Source organism: Trematomus bernacchii, unplaced genomic scaffold, assembly GCF_902827165.1.
Source record: "Trematomus bernacchii unplaced genomic scaffold, fTreBer1.1, whole genome shotgun sequence".
Classification (NCBI taxonomy): Eukaryota; Metazoa; Chordata; class Actinopteri; order Perciformes; family Nototheniidae; genus Trematomus; species Trematomus bernacchii.
Genome location: NW_022988050.1, coordinates 5,601,365 through 5,620,741, shown reverse-complemented (window position 1 = coordinate 5,620,741; position 19,377 = coordinate 5,601,365). Strand labels below are relative to the sequence as shown.

The 19,377-nt window shown below is 38.4% G+C and overlaps 2 protein-coding genes across 2 annotated transcripts; both read right to left on the bottom strand.

Annotated features, from left to right (window-relative positions):
• Positions 1–23: 23 nt before the first annotated feature.
• On the bottom strand, positions 24–6,268 carry LOC117473295 (upstream-binding factor 1-like protein 1). Its single transcript, XM_034118812.1, has 16 exons — positions 5,119–6,268; positions 4,446–4,627; positions 3,368–3,445; positions 3,081–3,236; positions 2,931–2,995; positions 2,786–2,837; positions 2,553–2,602; positions 2,039–2,174; positions 1,909–1,950; positions 1,769–1,834; positions 1,560–1,615; positions 1,256–1,442; positions 1,106–1,153; positions 960–1,015; positions 577–645; positions 24–497 (listed from the first exon to the last, which is right to left on the bottom strand). Exons 1-16 carry the CDS (start codon positions 5,150–5,152, stop codon positions 446–448), a joined length of 1,329 nt encoding a protein of 442 aa, XP_033974703.1. The 5' UTR covers positions 5,153–6,268; the 3' UTR covers positions 24–445.
• Positions 6,269–6,511: 243 nt separating this feature from the next.
• Positions 6,512–18,161, bottom strand: slc4a1b (solute carrier family 4 member 1b (Diego blood group)). Its single transcript, XM_034119916.1, is given in 23 exon segments — positions 6,512–7,125; positions 7,207–7,380; positions 7,746–7,915; positions 8,375–8,417; positions 8,419–8,544; positions 8,546–8,604; positions 8,745–8,793; positions 8,795–8,854; positions 8,856–8,918; positions 9,307–9,396; positions 9,502–9,642; positions 9,644–9,751; positions 9,872–10,069; positions 10,185–10,333; positions 11,015–11,218; positions 11,291–11,501; positions 12,158–12,342; positions 12,451–12,493; positions 12,978–13,050; positions 14,090–14,225; positions 14,771–14,963; positions 16,386–16,426; positions 18,095–18,161. Coding segments are annotated over 21 exon segments (2,532 nt in total). The 5' UTR covers positions 14,940–14,963; positions 16,386–16,426; positions 18,095–18,161; the 3' UTR covers positions 6,512–7,044.
• Between the last annotated feature and the right edge of the window lie 1,216 nt (positions 18,162–19,377).

Below are 19,377 nucleotides of genomic sequence, written 5' to 3'. Positions count from 1 at the left end.
ACAAAGGATAATCGAAAAATGAATCACATTTTATTCAACATGTTTATTGGAAAAATCTTATTTCTGGGTTTCACAAACATCTAAAACGGGTTTGTATTAATACAAAAACAATGCTTGACAAAGAAGTTTTGTTTTTACAATCAATAAAAATACAATTCCCAACATCAAATGTAAAATGAGGCAATATGAGAACTGATATAAAACTCCAATGTCGTGTTTTCTCCCTAAACTATTTTGATGCATACATGCAAGTCATTGTTTAACAGTAAAAACAGCATGTGAACACAACACAGGATTAAATTTACATTGATCCCAAAGCATCTTGTTGCAAAGGGACCCTATTTTAACAACAAGCAGTTCCTCAATACAGTACAATGTGGCATTAAAGTCAGTCACTTAATCCAGAATTCGGCTCTGAACTTCACAAGCTCTGTTTCCCATCCCATCACCATCTAAAACATTTCAAATGTGATGTTTTCGTCATCTTCTTCTTCGTCCTATAAAACAACATTAAATATTAATTAAACATCTATGATACAAAAAGTTAAAATAATGTGTTTTTTAATGTGTTCGAACCTCTTCAAAGTCAAACATCTTCCATTCTTGCTCGCTGTTGCTGTCTTCAAACATTTCATCTTCTGAATCCTGCGTGACATAATGATAAACGTGGACTGAATATAGAGCTTGTTTTAAAAACCAAAATGCAGATAGAATTGTTTTTAAATCCTATGAATTACATCATATAATATAAATATCTCAATTATTATGTCTTCTATACTTAAATGACCCAGTTAACCCAAAAATAAGAATTTCCTAACTGTGTACCATTGACCACAAACTTATCCGCATACTTCTGGTAAATTTAAGTGACATTTCAGACAGTCAGAGGGCTTTGCATTGGTGCGGTAAATAATTAATTATAACGTAACGTCTTTCGTTTCAACACTACTTAAACTTACCGATGTCTGTAGGCAAATGGTTCTTCAGTGCAATTTTCACCAAGGTATTTCAATTTCTGAAAAAGAATCATGTAACAATCGTGAAGAAATGTTGAAGAATAGTGTGTAAAGAAAGAAACTAGTACTTGATTACGGTAAGTTCTTACGGAGGGGTTACTGGTCCGATAAGACTCCTGCTGTGCTCTTGACAATGTCTAAAGAATGGAAAATGTGACACATTTTAAAGGACGTTCCAGTATAAAGGTTAAATGTCTAAGATTGAAACAATCAGAACATTAGAACAGGATTCTTCATACCTTAAACCACTTCTGCAGCTTCATCGAGTACTCTTTCATGTTTTCAGTTACATCCTGTATGAAGCAATTCTTGTCTTCATAGGAGAGTTTTCTCCACATTAGATTGACCTTGGTGAATCGCTCCCTTGAGTTTGGATATGTCTCCTTGAAAAGTACCATCTGCTTTTTGCAGAATATTATATTAGCACTGTGAGTAAGGAAAAAATCTCAAATTAGTTTTCCTGCAGGTAGATATTGCAAGTTGTAGAGTTTTAAATATTTCTGGGAATCTTATAAGGAACAAGTGTATGACGATCGTGCTTACTTAGGAGGTTTGTGGGGCTCGCCAGGAATCTTCTTTGGACCTTTTTTAACATCACGCTGCACATAAATGACACATTTTAACATAAATTTGTCAATCAAGTGTTCAGACGTTTACTCCTCTAATTAAACAGAATAAATAGCACATCTACAGGTACTTGGCCTTTGTTCTAACCACAAGAACTGTTCATGAACCAAAAAATAACTTCTCACCTTTTGCATTGGAGTTTTGATGCCATTCTTTTTCAGGATCTTCTGCTGCTCCTCCTGGTCAAAAGTCTGAGCAACAGAAACACCATCGTCACACAAAGTCTGACAGCAGTAGCTCAACTGTAGTCTTGTAAAGGACTCACCTTTAAATATTCCTTCAGCTTAACCGCGTACTCCCTCTTCATCTGAAATAAAAGTATTTATTTCACATTCAAGTGATTTTTAACCAGGATGCTAATGTTTTGTAACACTTTTGTCTGTGTTCCTCCCTACCTGTCTGCAGCGGAAGCTGTATTGTTCCCTCTCTCTGTCAGTCAAGTCTCTCCAGCGTTGGGCCCACACACCGGTGTAGGCATTGTTTGGTAAACCCGTCATGTTTTGCTCTTTGCAGAAAATATGATAGCCATTGCTAATGAAACACAAACACACATACAAACATGTGACAGTGAATAAGCTGCTTGTTAGCCATGTTATCTTGTTTAATTTACCAAAAGATAAGACGTATAGCAAAGTTAAATACATTTGCTGGTTCTCCACTGAACTTCTTCAACTATCATCACAGGCAGGAAACATTGAGCATGCTTTTAACAGAACTAAGTGTAGGTAACAAAAGCTTAAGAAGCCCTGGTTTAAATCAAACGGTAAATGTACTGTCTCTGCCAACACTTATAAAATAACTTAGTTAACCACTACATCTTCACTACCTGCTGCCAATTAGTAACCCTGCGTGTTGTGAGTGTGAGTGAGTGAGTGAGTGAGTGAGTGAGTGTGTGTGTGTGTGGCTTACAATGGAGGTTTGGGAGGCAGGCAGATTGCATCTTCAGTCTGCTCTTCTTCCTGCATTTGTTGGATTCAATTAATTTGAAGTTAATTAATTAATAATAACAACCTTTTCAGCAGTGTTATATGTGACCTTCATAATAACTATTGTCATAGAAACAGTTATTATATGATTATGGTATTCAGTCAGGACACTAACGTTTGTGAACATTAGGTGTGGCTGTTGTGACCATCACTTACATCTGTGCTGTCGTCTGAGAGTTGTTTCCTCTTATTGGGTCTCGATTGTTTTCTGAAATATAAAGAATTAGTTTGACACTGTGTTTAAGCAGGCAGCCTATACTTAATGTGATACATTTATTTGGTAAGTGTATTAATGAATTACTTGAACTCCTCCTTCTTTTTCTTGTATTCCACTGTTGCGAGATTAAACTTCTCCTCATATTGAGCCTGGAAAATGTCAGAAATTCATAATTTAAAAGTGAGACCTCAGATAACACAGAATGAAAGGAAATGTTGTTTATGTTGCCTGTACCTTCTCTTCATCAGGGAGCGCTTGGTACTTATTGGCTAGACGCCTGAATAGCTTTTCTTGACCGATATCTGGGTACTTATTATGATAACTGACCCAGTTCTCCTTGCAAAAGATGGCATTTGGAGGAGTGGGTTTCTTCGGGTGATCTGGGTGAATCTGCAGGAAAAAAAAATAGCTTACTGTTAACTCGCAGAATGAAACATGTAGGGTTACTGGACTTTTAATGTGTTTATTGAAATGGTATTTCAGAAATAACACTGAACAAAGAGAGGTTGTGCAGGGTTTACCTTTGTGTTCATCAAAGGATTGGAAATGACATCTTCAGCTTCAACGAGGAGCTCCGTGAGGGTCCGAAACTTCTGCAACTGCGCAAGAAAAACAAAGATATTACTAAAAACATTCATAAGAGTGTATTTGTTTTAGTTTGATATTTTGAAACACTAAATTGTCAGTTGTGCAGATGACCAACTCCATATGACTCCAATAAAAATACAATTGAAAAACAATATGGTGTTTTCACTACCTGTCTTTTTTATACGCACACATTTGAATTCGATATATATACATAGATATATATAATGTGTATAAAACCCCCCTTCAATTAATCCGAACTATCTCTTTAAGATTTGAGAGTCAGCTGGGCGACTCCATCGGCTGAAGTACATTGTATGATATAAGTAAAAGTCTTGAAACAGCTACTATGTGATGACACTGTTTTATCAACTTAAAGGTCCCATGTCATGGCCATTTCTACTGATCATAATTCCATTGTTGAGGTATACTAAAATAGATTTATATTGTGCAATTTTCCAAAATCACATTGGTTTCTCATACAGCATCTCTGTATAGTATGTGTATTCACTCTCTGTCCTAAACGGCTTGTTGGAGCTCCTGCCCCCCCCTCCCTATGAGCCCAGTGGCCGCCTGCGAGACAGCAAGACACAGCGAAACCCGCCCGAACACACACACACACCGACTCACAGCCTCGCCGCGTCCCGCCGTCTCAGGGAGGAGAAATCGGCGGAGCTGCAGCTGAGAAAAGATTGAGTGTGTGTGTGTGTGTGTAACATAACGGCTCCAGGGATTGGTCTATTTGGACCAATGGGTCCATTTGGGTATGGGCACGTCACTGTACCCAGGAAGAAAACAATGGAAAAAGAGAAATCTCCAACGAGGCGTTCTGGGGCAGCATAGACAGGTATTTTCTGTGTTAGAGTTTTACTCTCTACAGGGTGTACTTTGAGGGTTTGTGACTCTGCAGACCGTTTACATGCAGAAAAAGCTACATAACACACAAGGGGACGGGTAATAACCAGAAAAGCATAACATGGGACCTTTAAACTTTAGGATTGAACTGCGACTCACCTTCTGCAAAATCTCTCCCCATTTCTTTTTGCATGCTTCAGGAGTGAAAGGATCGAAAGCCACTTCTTTCCAGTCCACATTTTTCAGTGCTTTTAAATATGTGCTCTTTAGGTCTTTCATTAGGATGCTGGTTTTCATTACAGCAAGAAGCTTCTGGGTGTCTTTCTTGGTCCACTCTGTATCTGTAGCACAGGGACAAAACAAAGTTGAATCATTAGAATGATTAAGATAAGGTGAAGGATAAAGGGAAATAAATCAATGTGCCTAAACTTCCTTATCTTACCTAGGTTCCTGTCTCTTGTGATTCATATGTATTTTGTGTAACTCTTCATAGTATATGACATATTAATTTAGATTATTTACCTTTCTCTTTTTTTAAATATGCTTATTTCTGATATTGTTCCAATCTAAAAAATACAATCATATCCATTATATCTGTGAATGTAGGCTACATTAATTTCATATTATAATTATTCAATATAAATGGGAATGAGCATTGACAACAATATACTCCATGTAATTGTTTCTTTGACTCACAACACATATTTGAAATCATCTTTAAAAGCTTTGACAAGCAGGTCATCATGCAAAGTAAACGTCTGTTACTTCTTCAGTGCTTTGTGCAATCTAAGTTGAGTCATGTGAAATAAAATATCTATTTAATTATACCCACCAGATTCTTCAGGCACAGTTGTCGTCCCACTCATCTTTCCAATAAAAAGTATTTCCAATTCTTTAGGTCACTTGATGCAAAGCCTTAGGTCGGTCCAAGTGACTGTGGGGAACTCTACAACACAGGCTAGTTAGCAAACATATCAAAATTAGCTTCAAAGTTTATTACAAAGAGGTAGCGAGGGTAGCGTATTGACCCTAAATCTATATTAGCGGTTTTTTGTCGTTGCGTCAGGAAAAAAACACCCCATGGAGCTAAAAAGAAACACATTCACAATTTGTGTTTTTTCACCAAAAGCATGTTAGATGTCTCCATTTTACAGAGGCGGGCCCAACCATCAGAAACTAACATCCTCAAAGAACAGCCAATGAGCTTACTAGGTTTCTTCTTCGTGTTTTATAACCGGATGTTAAGCGTTCAAGCAGCGTTGATTGAACAAATCGCCACCTATTGTGTCGGAGGGTGATTGCGTTTTGGTGCAAAATAATAATACAAGAAATATAACGGATATTTGTTTACTAGCTGAACTTTTATCTTTATATCTTGCCTTAACTCCGCTCCCTCTCTTAAAATCCCCATTTTAATTGATCTTCTACCATCAAGGGCAGAACTCTAAATCCTCACCAACTGTGCAGTTATGTAGGTACATTTATTTATTGCTTGTAGGTAAAGTATAGTATTTCATTGTATTGCAAAGGCATGCATGCCATCAAGTACTCCATTTGTTTCTGCTGTCAAAGGCATGTTGTTTCTTTGCTATAGCTTCAAGCTTTCAAAGTAATATAGTATCATCAGAGCATTTACTTGGTCTCATGTTTCCCTTAACCCAAGAAAGAAGCCACACCAAATGAAACTAAGTTGATAGGTCTTTTGGGAGGTAGTCTTTATTAGAGAGATGACAATAAGACAGCAACATGACACACAGTATAAACTTAACAAACACAAATTCACCATTTTATCTCTCCCTGTACTGCGACACAGTGTTGTTGCTCTATAGTCTATAGTGTTACCAGTTTGATCCTTCTGGCTAAAATATCTACATTTTGCTTGCAATGTTACTTCATAAATCATATATTACTTAAAGGTGGGGTAGGTAAGTTTGAGAAACCGGCTCGAGATACACTTTTTGTTATATTCCATGGAATGCTCTTAACATCCCGATAGCAATGAATATCTTAAGTGCTTTGACAAAAAATCCATTAAAAAATGTCATCTGTGGAAGCCGTAGTACTGTAAAAAGTACGACCAATCATTTTAGCCGGCCCGGCTAAAATAACTGGATGGCCTACCTGCCTGTCAGCTTTCCATCTGTGCACAAACTTATCTCGTGCCCTCATTGGTCATGTGCGCGTTCGTGTGTGTTGGAGGAGGCGCTCTGTAAGGAAGTGGCAGATTTTTTCCGGCTGTGTATTTTCAAATTCTAGCGATCTCGAGCTGGTTTCTCCAAAATTACCAACCCCACCTTTAATTCAAATTTGGATTTTACAAGCATGAAGAAAGTGAGTATAACAATAACTTAAGTGGCACATGTTACAACATTACATTCAATGTTGAAGAACATATTGGCTTTTAATACTACAATATTTTTCACTTAGCGTCCAATATTTAAATGTTTGTGTCCCTTTAATATGATTTCAGCTTCAGTAGTATGCAAAGCACAAGCTTATAGAAACAAAACAACATAATGCAAATAAAGTACCTGAGCGACCTGAGCGCAAATAAAGTACCTGAGCAAAAAAAGTACCTGAGCGTTTTTATACAAGATATCAATGTTCATAAAGATAGATTCTATATCTGCATTTTTCATTAGAAAAAACTAGTTTGAGCTCATAAGTAGATGAAAAATGTGAGCCACATAAAAAATAAATATATATTTTTGTTAAAATAAAATGATTGCTGGCATGCTATAGCTGTCATGGAAGACATCTACAATGGCATCTGAGATTCACAGTATACATCCCGCCCCGGCTCCTCCTCAAAGGTCACTTTGGCGCCTTCAGCATCCAACTAAAAACAACAGATACTTTAGTGCTTGATTCTGTGTATATCTGCATAAATGTGTTCAAATGACAGGAGTTTTCCACTTACACATTTCATCTCCAGTTCAGTGAAGAGGCGGCCGGTCATAAACATGCGCAGAGGGATGGTGAGGATGAGCATGAAGGGAAGTGCGAGGGATACTGGACTGGATTTAACAATCCACAAAAGTGCAAGGCACACGATCTGGATGGCCGTAAATAAGTGCATTCGTCCTGTGCTCACCTGTAGCCAAAATGTAAAAATATTAATCAGTTAGAAGAGTCTGCACCCACAAATACTTTTTGTCTTCTGGTATAATTCAGCGGCTCTTATAGTGAGTTGATATGAGTACATGAGTACATGAGTTCTGCTAATCTTAACACCATTCAACGTGGTGCCAAAAGTAATACGTTTTTAGTTGATGTCCTCTTGTGAAAATATGGCTAATTTTCCTAATATTTGGGACAGAAATTGGTTTAAAAATACGTGTTAGTTGTTAGTCATATGTTTAAATGTAAAATATATTAAAATGGGATATTAACTCTAAATACTAAATGTAAATGTTGAACATAAATCTAAATCTAGGCTAATATTTTAGAAAGTATTACTCTGGTGGCGTAGGGTTCGTCAGGGTGGTATTTCTTGGGGATGAGTAGAAGCAGCATACGGTCCCACAGCTGGATGCCATTGAGTGATGTGACTCCCATGTAGAGAAAGATCCCAAACAAGGCCGACATGGGAATCATCTTTAGGATCGGCTCCATCAGAATGGACAGACCTAGACAAAAATAGATAAAGTGTGTTTTTTGATAATTACAATTAAAACATAATTTTGTTACAGGCTTCAAAATAGTTAACAGTATTAAGTAAAGTATTAACATTGAATAAGATAAACAAGTAACCAACAACAAAACAACTACCTAATGGAATGAAACAAAATAAGGAAGAAGTATAACAGATAATAAATGAAATAAAACTTAAGAGAGGTTGTGGTTGGTACGATGCCTTTCGAGTCTTAAAAAATTGACATTTTACGCCAAGTACATACTGTTACATACTGTATACATGCAGGTTATTTGAAATCTGAATTTAAAAAGGGCATCCAGAGCTTTGAAGTTCATAATGCAACCTCCTCTTTGCATTAAGTTAATTAGATCATTGTGTAACTTTTCTTTTAATGACAGGGGTTGGATTTTAGGAGAGTTGTAAAAAAGTACATGGATGATTGGACACCTACCAATAAGCAGCGCCACCAGAATGCCGCTGACCCTCTGCTCATTCCAATCTCTCCAATAACAGGTTTTGTCCCTTGCTCATGACCGTGAGGGCGTTGGGTGGATGGACAGAGCGAAAACCGTGTGCAGCAGCATGAGCCACGGACACACCAAAAAGTTTGCAGCGAGTCCATCCCACTGCCGACTATAACCAGCAAGTCAAAGTGGAACCCGTGAGGCCTTTCAATCCCATCTGTCCTCTCACAGGCTGACTCACAATCAGACTGTCAAGCAGATGAAGTCAGGTTTAGTTTGAAAACAGGACATGATATGTGTTTTCTCAGGTTTGATAATTCGGTGAGTGATCGTTGTTGTGGACAAGCGATGACTCACGTTGTGAATCTGTCGACTCCAGGAAGATCAGAATTAAGACGAGTAGTAAGGGCCGGACGGCAGCATGCAAACATCAACCACACAGGGAAGGCCTGGTGCTCTCCGAAGGGGGTTGATGAGCCAGCCTCTTTTGGACGGGTTGGACACCATGAGACCTTTGGGAACCGCTAGTTTCTGTTAAGAAAAACAGTTTTTGATGAAATCTTCCATGTTTTAAAGGATATTTTCACAATTTGTCTATGTTTTGCAAATATAAATGTGCAGTGAAACCTGTTCACCTTAATCAAGACATGGGTTATACTGTATTAGCCTAGATACATTTTTGCTTAGAGAGAGAACGATGGATTTTGTACAACACTTAAATTGACATAACATTATGATTGTATCTTTTGACGCGCAACTATGGACAGGAAGAATGATTACAGCAGCAAAATCAATTTATTTGTGTACCTAACTAATGTTTTAGTGGTTAGTGTGAAGCTATAATATACTACATTTAAGCTGAATGACGCAGGTTTTCAGTACATCAACTGGCTTTGGAAACTTAGACTGATGGACCAACCTTAGTGTAGGTATCATCAATGTTGTAGTCCAGGAGAACCATGAGGAAAATGGCAATGGGCACACCAAAGTCACCAAGCAAACGTCTGACCTGTTTGAGAGTTAACAATTTAATTGAATAGCCAATAAAAATACACGACTTGTTCATTCAACTGTAAATGAATTAGTAAAATGCTAGCCTGTGGACAAGACGTACCTTTCCATGCAGAAAAGTGCCTTCTTGAACTGGCGTAGGAAGTAAGCGATGAAAGAAGCAGCCTAACATGAGGCACATGGAGAGTAGGGCTGTGTTGGGGTAAGACGGCTTAATAATGTTGACAACAACAGTCGTGTTCCCGGGTAGCGTTGTCATACATGGCCATCTCCTCCACCTTTGGGTGCCAGGGATTTTCTACAGTTGTATTCACATGATCGTAATTCAGAATGAGCGGATGAGCCTTAAAGGTCTTGAAGAGAGGTCAAGAGAGAGCAGATTATATCTAAGACAAACTAATAATGACAGAAAGGAAATGTATTAAATTCCATTTGGACAGATGAAATGTGTGACATGGATGAAAATGGTTTACCCTTCCTAGCTTGGAAATGTTTCATAGATGAAAGATGAGGGATATGAGGATGGAGAAGATTTCCTGGGTGAAGCGGGAGATGAAACACACCAGGAAGCTGCCCTCAAAGGCCACACTGACCGACCACACGATGATGACCAACCACACGCCAACCCACACTCTCCCCACAATGTACTCAATGTCCTGAGACTTGCAGAACTGAAAGAAGGGGCAATGGGAACCAGTTGAACTTAAACAAACATCAATCATGGGAAGTGGTATTCGAAAATGTAATGTTTATGGGATCATCACAGGATTCAGTGGTATAACTTACAACAAAGAAGGCCTCCTCAAACACTAACAGAGGACCAGAGAACCCGATGACCAGGACGGGCTGAGCAGCAACGAAGCAGAAGATGATCCCCTGAATGCTGGTGGAGATGAGGAGCTCTGAAACGCCCATCATGTTGTCCACCTTATCAGCTGTAGTCGCAAAGATGACAACATAGTATTAATATAGCCTTAAATGTTAAATACACAAAAGGATAAACAGGGTAGCACACACACAGTTCTTCAGGGAAACATACTCAGTATATTTTCATCACAATTTTTCTCTGGCCTTGTCAAACAAACATGCTAATGTTTTGGCCCCTGGCCTTGATCAGAGCATGAAGGAGAATGGAAGTCATGTATTTTTATAAAGGAAATGGCAGGTGATTAGTTTAAAGTGTCACATGGTTGTTAACACCCTTAGGTCCCATTTACACCTTTTTGACAATATGACAATGATAAAAGCAGGTCAAATGAAAATATGACATCATTTAAGAAGTCTAACATGAGGGCAATGTTACTTGGCTGTGGCATATTTGTTTTTCCTAATGACACACAATGCTCTGTTCAAGGAACCCAGACCAAAATGTTGCCATGTTTAGATGACACGAGCATTATAATTGTGATGATGAAACGGAATTAGTAAATTTGTCCAGATTATCTGTATGTGTGTGTGTTTTTTACCATTAGATATTAAACATTGGATTTCTATGAACCACACACAATTACTTGAAAGGTGTATCTTATGAAAGAAAAAAAACATATCATATACATCTTAAACCATGCAATAGAAACACGAGGTCTCATACAAATGCAATTACTATCCACACATACCCAGCAGTCCTCCGAAGGTAATGGTAGGAGTCAACGCAGCAAAGTAAATGAAGATGACTGCAGCAAGGACCTGGGTGTTAAATGCATCTGTGATGTCACTCTTGTAGTAATGGTAGCGCCTCTTCATGTCTCGTATCATCCCTCCAAATGGGCGACCAGTACGGGACAGTGGGTCTTCAGGTGGGTTACCAGCACAAAAGGAAACTGTAGGGAAAAAACAATGTTGATTTTGTTCAACTCTGATACTGGAGTTATGGGTGTGTGTTGAAGACTCACCCTTGCGAGGTTTGGACTCCAGGTCGTTGTTTGGATCAGAGCATTGGAACCTGTCCTGAAGTAGCTTCTTCTGAAAGCTGATAATGGAGCTGAGCATCGCTTCGTTCTGGATCTCTGTGGGCGGGATGACGATGCTGCAGTCCATGAAGTCGGATACGGCGTCTGTCAGTGCACGGGGGCTTTTCGCCTGAAACGCTGCCTGGTTGAAAACCTGGATGTGGAGGAGATAGTTGAGGAGATGTTAAGACTACCCCAATTTCATACTATCAATACCTTTGGTGCAGAGTGGTAGTACAATTCCTTCATCTAAACATTCCTTTTATCTGCACAATTTGTATTGTTTGGAGTTTATATTCTTCTGGCATTATTAGAACAATCTAAATTAGGATTTAAGCGTATGTTACTACCTACTACTAGCTACTACTACCCTGCATTTGTAGCTGAAGATGTCTTTCAACCATTACGTATCTGTTCTGTTAAAGGATTACTTCACCTAATAAATGTTAATTTTAAACAACAGCAAAACAGTCGCACACTAATGTATACAAACTCATACAGAATTAATGTTAGGGCTCATTTATAAGTCATACATGCCCACTACTTTCCCAACACAGGCACTTTCACTGAATTTGACATTTAAAACACTTGCTTGGGAAAGAATGCTGGCAAAATCATTGTGAGTACTGTTGATGTGGAATTAAAGAGGGTGAATTTATATATACAAATCAGCATTTTAGGGGGAAATTATTCCTTAAATGAGTCACTGCTCACACAATTTAGGTCAGAAAGTAGGGGAAATTATTCCTTAAATGAGTCACTACTCACACAATTTAGGTCAGAAAGTACAGAAGGTATCAGCTAACTCACCTTGTCAGCCATTAGTGCTGCCATAGTACGGCCAGTCTCGCGGTAGTCCATGTCAGTCTCAGTGGGGCCAACTAGAGCAAAGACGAAGCGTACGGGCACCGGGGCCTCCAAGGCCGGATCGAGCACGGCGGCTTCCTTCAAACGCACAAACACCACGGTAGGCTTTTCCAGAATGTCCAAAGCTCCTGGTTAAGAAAATAAAAAGATAAAAGTAGAATTGTATTATATGCAATCACTACTGCAACAAACTACATATCCTAAATGAAACATGAACAATGCAAACACTGGCTTACCTACTAGCACCATGGAAGCCTCAACGCTGTCAGACTCATCTCTCTGAAGGAACACAGAGTATAGAATGTCTCTCTAGTAAAGCTTGATTTAATAATCTGTGATGTTTGAAAATGACAGCAGCAGTTTTCATAGGAAATCCCAATCTAAGAATGTCTGCTGTGCTCAAATACTTACTTTTAAATAGTGTCTATAGTACTTAGTACATGTCAAGACTTGTTTCGGCCCTTAAAACTGATTAAGATCCACTTAGCACATAAATAAAAATATAAATGTAATTTAATCAACAACTAAAAACTGAGGTTTTGTGTACCAGAACAAAATAATTATATTGTATGTCCCAAAAAAAGCAACAGACTCCTCTAAACTCTGACTTTTCTCAAGGACTTTCTAAATGATCTGATGCCAGAAGTCACTTTCTCCTTTAAATTCACTGCCACCGTCTCACCATTGTTGATGACGATATCAGTTCAAGTTATAATCAATGACTTTCATTCATGCAGATAATCTCATCAGGGGAAGATCTTACCCTGTCCTTGACTGAAAACTTCTTTAGATCCACCCCATCAGTCAGGGCTTGTTTCTCCGGGTCATCTGATTGGCTGGAGGAAGGAAACGACACGTGTCATTGGCTGTATAGGTGTCAGACAGATGAAAGACAATCAAATGGTTTTCTTTTGCAGAAGAAAGTAGTCTGCGCATACATTCAGGATGGTAAGCAGCCATTCAACAGCATACTTGATAAGGTTTAGTGGGCAGATTTGATCAAAGAGATAGCTGTAATCCCGAGTTTCATTATTTATGCTAAACTAATCTTACTAGCTGCTGGCTGTGGCTTCATATTTACTGTATACCGTTCTGTATTTATGTACAGCCATGAGATCAAGTGTTGTCATCTAACTCAGCAAGAAAGCTTATCATATTTCCCAGGAGGTCAAACTATCCCTTAAAGGTTGATTCTGATATATTTTTGTGTAAATATCTTAAAATCTAACTGAGTTTAGGAATAAAAACAAAATCATTATTTATAAAATGATTTTTTAATGAATTCCTTTTATATTCTGAACAAAGGATCCCATATCTAACAGCGTAGATCAAATATTTAGACAGGGTTGTCACAATATCAGATTTTCTCTAAATGATTATTCTAGACTAAAGAACTCAAAAAACTAATATTTATTTTAAAAGAATGTCGGCATATTTATTTCACTCAAAATACAAGTGAATGGAGGTGGACAGAGAGTCTCAAACCATAACTGAAGTTGGAAATTATTCAAGAGGCGCTGGACTATATGAATCAAATCATCTTATGTGTATTACAAACATGATATGAGCATTTTCTTTCCTAAATATTATGGGTATTCAATCAATACCCATATCGATATCGACACACTTTTAGAGTGACCTTTAAAGGTGCGAGGTAACTTCAGTTCACATTGGTCACCTTTAAAAGAGACTTAAGCAGACAGACACTGTGGTTTGGTGGTCAGAGACATAATTACAGGTTTGATCTCCACAGGAGCTCCGTGTTGTGTTAACTTTCCCTGAGCAAGATGCTGGACCTCACATGCAGCTTTGAGAACAGCATCATAAATGTGGGTCATTTGTGTTTGAGTCACAGTTAGGTAATTGAAAGAATACCTGTGGTTTTGAAGCAGAGACTTCAGCACTCCCTCCTTGGATTCAGGTTTGATCTCCTTCTTGTTAACCATCTCGTTGACCATCTTCTCCGCGATGCTGGCAAATGTCTGCTCTTCACAGTCGAAAATGGTCACACCTTGGAAATAGGAACATGTTGGAAAATATTCAGAAGTGATCATGAGACGAGGGCAGTGTTGTGGTTTAAGAATAACAGGTTTAAACAAGAAAGAGTCTGTAGGATTTGAAGGGGTTAACTTTGGCTCTTCAACGGTGAAACATTAGAGTGCCCCCATTAATACTGATTAATGATATCACTATACATGTCAAAGCAATTAAATGTAGTAGTTTGTCAATGTTTAGACAATTTAATTTAATTAAAAGCATGGTACCATATATCACATCATAAGCATATCATGTGTTTTTATGTGTGAAAAGTAGCTAGTAACTATGAGAGTGAAATAAATAAAGTGCAGTATTCGCCCCAAAAATGTAAAGTAGTTCTTAAGTACAGTACTCGAGTAAATGTATTTGGTTAAATTCCTTCACAGAGTATAGCATAACTTGGAGTTACTCAAATGGAATACCAGTCATTGAGTAAACATACTTTACTTTGCACCACAGAATACATGGTTTATGTTTATGTATAGAAACTCTTTATGTTTGCATTGATTTTGCTCTGACCTGTGTTCATGGTGCGTCTGAGCTGGATGAGGCTCTTGAGGGTGAGGTAGGAGATGCTGGAGGTCGCCCACACCCCGGCCTGAGGGTCGAAGCTCTCCTCGCACCCCGCCCATCGGCCCGTCTCCTGCCAGTAGGTCTGCTGCTTCTGGTCCTTCATTGGCTCCTTCATTGGCTCCTTCAGCTCCACGCACTGCTGAAGGCACAGAGAGAAACACAAACACCCGCTGATGAGGACCTGAACGTGGGACACAAACCATGCTTGTGTCTGTGAGACGGAGAGGGAAAATCTGCACGGTGCAGGTGGATGAAATGAACGTGCACCTCCCACAATTACAGCTTTTCCACATGTGGTTTCACTGACCCCATCCTGCTTGTCTGTGTGTTTCACTGTAAGGTCAGCCTCTATGTAAGCTGAAAATAGACATTTGAGTACAAAAAGCTTTATTATCACAGATGTTAATAGATTTTAGGTTAGGTTGACATTACTTCAAGGCCATCTTCAAGCAACAACCACATTCCAATATGAACCGTAAAAGGATATTTGGTTGCTGCAATTGTACCTCTTATCTTACCAAAGCTGCAGTATGTTTGTAGCAAATAGTTTTAGTCTTTGTCTTATTGTCCCTCTAATGCAGGATGTGATGTTAGGCTACTATTTAGGATAAGATAAGGTAGAACTTTATTATCCTTGAAGGACTTTTGATTTATAAAAAATGGCAATGTCAAATGTGAGAATGAAAATAAAATACGATAAAGTAGTACAAATAAAGGAGTAATACCAGTGCTTAATAGAATAACAATAAAGAATAGGTTTATGTAAACTCAATATAAAAGTAACGATGAAACAACAAAGTGAATTATATTAAAAGACTTAAGTAGATATTATTAAAGCATTAAGTAAGTATTTGCATTTTCATTTCATTTGGTTTCATTCTTATCAGGAGTAGCTTGCACTTAGCATAGCACTAGAGAAAGAAAATGCACCTTTCTGTTTGTACTTAACTTTTCCAGACTGACTTTAAACAAACCTTTATTTTCATGAGGATATTACCTCCAACTAAAGATTATAGTTGTGGGTGAAAAGAGCACCAGAAATATCATCCTGCATACCCAAAGAGACAAGAACTCTCTGCAGACCAGGATCCGATAACACCACAAAACACGGATGATATTTTGGGTGTTAAGTGTCACAAAAAGATAACATCATTCCCTATAATCCTCTTTATAATCCTCTGTTCCGCACCAGTGGGGGATTTGGAGCAGGTTAGTGTATAAAGGTGATGTGCAGGTGACACGGGTGTGTGTCTGTAAGGTAAACCTGTTAGGTATCCCGCCTCAACAAACACAGGGCTCCACGCTCTGGGCCACCGCAGTTTCCGTAGTCGAGATGAATGATCGCTCGCCACGGACATGTTTGGACTGTCAATACATGTCGTGTGCCTTGTTACTGTGTGTGTGTGTGTGTGTGTGTGTGTGTGTGTGTGTGTGTGTGTGTGTGTGTGTGTGTGTGTGTGTGTGTGGTGTGTGTGTGTGTGTGTGTGTGTGTGTGTGTGTGTGTGTGTGTGTGTGTGTGTGTGTGTGTGTGCTACTGCGCGTGTGTGTATGTGTCCCTTACCTGACACTATGCACTGGGGTTGGAGTTGGTTTTCCAGGCAGCTGTAAAAGACACAATGGACTTTGTTAAAACCCACTCTTACAATGACACAGTGAATAATATAAAATGAGATGAAGTTCCCCTTATAATCTTTAAATTCACTTTTTTACCATTTTTTAAGTTTAAATAAAATGGTGTGTTAGGAGATACTAAAATAAAGTGGTTCATCTTGTATGTGCTTGTTCATATAGCTTTGCTAAAAAGCAGTGGGTGAACGAATGAATTTCTACATTTGCAATAATCTGTGTGAGAAATATTGCTTTGGGTTGTTGAGTTTCAGTGTTATGCAAGAGATCATCCACAGTGTCCATATTATCTCAGATTGGACCAAAGCGCTGAAGTTGACTGTGACAACAGGACAATTATTTCCAAAACACAGCTGAGCAGAGGGGTGGAAGATTTGGATTAGGCGGTCTAGAAGCTCTGTGTGTTTGTGTTTGTGTGTATGTACATCATAAGGTACAAATTGGCATATTCTTAAGTTTACAGTTCATAAAAATGAACTTTGTTACATGAGTAGGTGTAAATGCTGTGTGCAATTGTCTCAAATGGCATCAGGATGACAGTACAATCATAACTCTATTGGTTCATGTTGCAGGGAAAAATGCATCACACCCAAAAAACACATTTAATGGTTGTTTCAAAATGTAAAACTAATGTCATATAAATTAAAACATGCATATTTCAGTTTTTTGTCCTTTTTATTTCAACATGTGTCCACTGCAAAAAATACTCTTTATTTTGTTGTCAATATGCATGTGAGAAGATATTTCATACTTCAAGAAAATGTTAATGCACACCCAACATTTCCCTTTGCATAACTAATCAATTAAGCACAAGCCTTCATTAAAATCAAGTAAGTTAAAGGTGGGGTAGGTAAGTTTGAGAAACCGGCTCGAGATCGCTAGAATTAGAAAATACACAACCGGAGAAAATCTGCCACTTCCTTATAGAGCCCCTCCTCCAACACACACGAACGCGCACATGACCAATGAGGGCACGAGATAAGTTTGTGCACAGATGGAAGGCTGACAGGCAGGTAGGCCATCCAGTTATTTTAGCCGGGCCGGCTAAAATGATTGGTCGTACTTTTTACAGTATTACGGCTTCCACAGATGATATTTTTTAATGGATTTTTTGTCAAAGCATTTTAGATATTCATTGCTATCGGGATGTTAAGAGCATTCCATGGAATATAACAAAGAGTGTATCTCGAGCCGGTTTCTCAAACTTACCTACCCTACCTTTAAGGCATCAAAGTTGAGCAATACTAACGTAGCCTACTGTAAATCAAACTGCAGCTGTGAAGATGTTTTGACTCTCAAGATTAACGCTTTATGTTTTACGTCATGACTAAGATTATTGAGAGACTTGGTTGTATTGCAAAGCACTTGGTAATGAATGTCAAATGTTCTCCTCATGTGTGTTACATTATGAATGCCTTCAGCGTCTAACTTTCTTCAGAGTAGTACTTTGCAGTTCAAGAATATTTAAAGAAAAATAAAACTGAAAATGTCTGCACTAATATTTGCAGCTGTCAGCCTTTGCAACCAAAAGACAATAACAGCAACAGTTAAGTTTACAAGAGTTCCTCTATTTGTTATGCTTCAAAGCTGCAGCTTTACTTCACAAATACCACTCATAGCTCTGGCAGAAAAGGTGACACTTACCTCATGCAGGCACTCAGCAGCATAAAAGACAGCAGGATGGTAAAAATGCACGACTTTATAAACACCACCTCTTTAAACAACACAGACACAGACACAGACACACGCACACACACACACACACACACACACACACACACACACACACACACACACACACACACACACACACACACACACACACACACACACACACACACACACACACACACACACACACACACACACACACGGACGTGGACACTCTAATTATCTCTGAACCATACATCCATCAGAGCGATGTGTTCTTCTCTAACCCATAATATTGATAGTAAATACAGCGACTTTATGTGGAGAAATAACAGTCGCACTGTGTCACTATCCAACCAGCATCTTATCATATTTCATGTCTGTGTTTGTGAGGACAACAAAGGCTTGGATTACACTGCCGGTTCTGCACACTCACCTTCAACATCACCGAGGTGGGGGGGTTTGCCTTTCATCTTCTTCCCTTCCTCTCCCTTTAAAAGACTGTCAACGTCTCGGATCTGTCCATCCTTGATAGACTGAAGCCTGAAAGTTAAAACACATTATTAGTCGCCTTTGCACTGTGTTACCAGATTTTACCTGAGATTCCCCCCCCCCACACACACTCACACAAACATGCTGTATATGCATTTATACATGCATGGCTGCACACATGCACAGATATGCAATTTATATAAACCCATGTGCATTCTTACAGATATCTGATTAAAAACTATGAAAGCAATCTGGCTTCAGATCAAACAATAGCGTTTTTGGATTAACACACACCAAAACGTTCAATAATCATATATAATATAATAATGCTTCACAGTAGACATCTTTGATATCATCAAAATTGATATCACATAGAATACAATTACCAGTAAAATACATACAAACAAACTTAAAATAGCATATAATAACATATTCAAATTAAATGTAGATCAAAAGGTATGATGATAAAACTGTGCATTAAAAGGAGGATAGTACAAATACAACACAAAATCAGGTGACAGGTTCAAATGCATCGGAGTGCATTGAGAAAGTGCAGCAGAGAGCAGGAGTTAGCTTCCTAAAAGGCTACATTGTACAAATATGTTTTTCTCTCTTCTTTTTGTTGATCATGTATCTTTGAGATATATGGACATTGAGTAAATGAAACCCTTTGCATTATTTAAAAACGTAAAAGAAAACTGTAGTGTTTGTGAGCTCTTTAAACGTTTTGTAGAAATCTTAATTTGTAAAGTTACTAAAGCTGTTGGTGCAGTAAAACAAGTAGA

Excerpts from the sequence above, each read along its gene's own strand:
- LOC117473295 (XM_034118812.1), bottom strand. The coding sequence starts at position 5,152 with ATGAGTGGGACGACAACTGTGCCTGAAGAATCTG. Across the intron at positions 2,175-2,552 it reads CTGCCTCCCAAACCTCCATT|CAATGGCTATCATATTTTCT; the intron begins GTAAGCCACACA and ends GTGTTTCATTAG. Across the intron at positions 1,154-1,255 it reads AGCTGCAGAAGTGGTTTAAG|ACATTGTCAAGAGCACAGCA; the intron begins GTATGAAGAATC and ends TCCATTCTTTAG.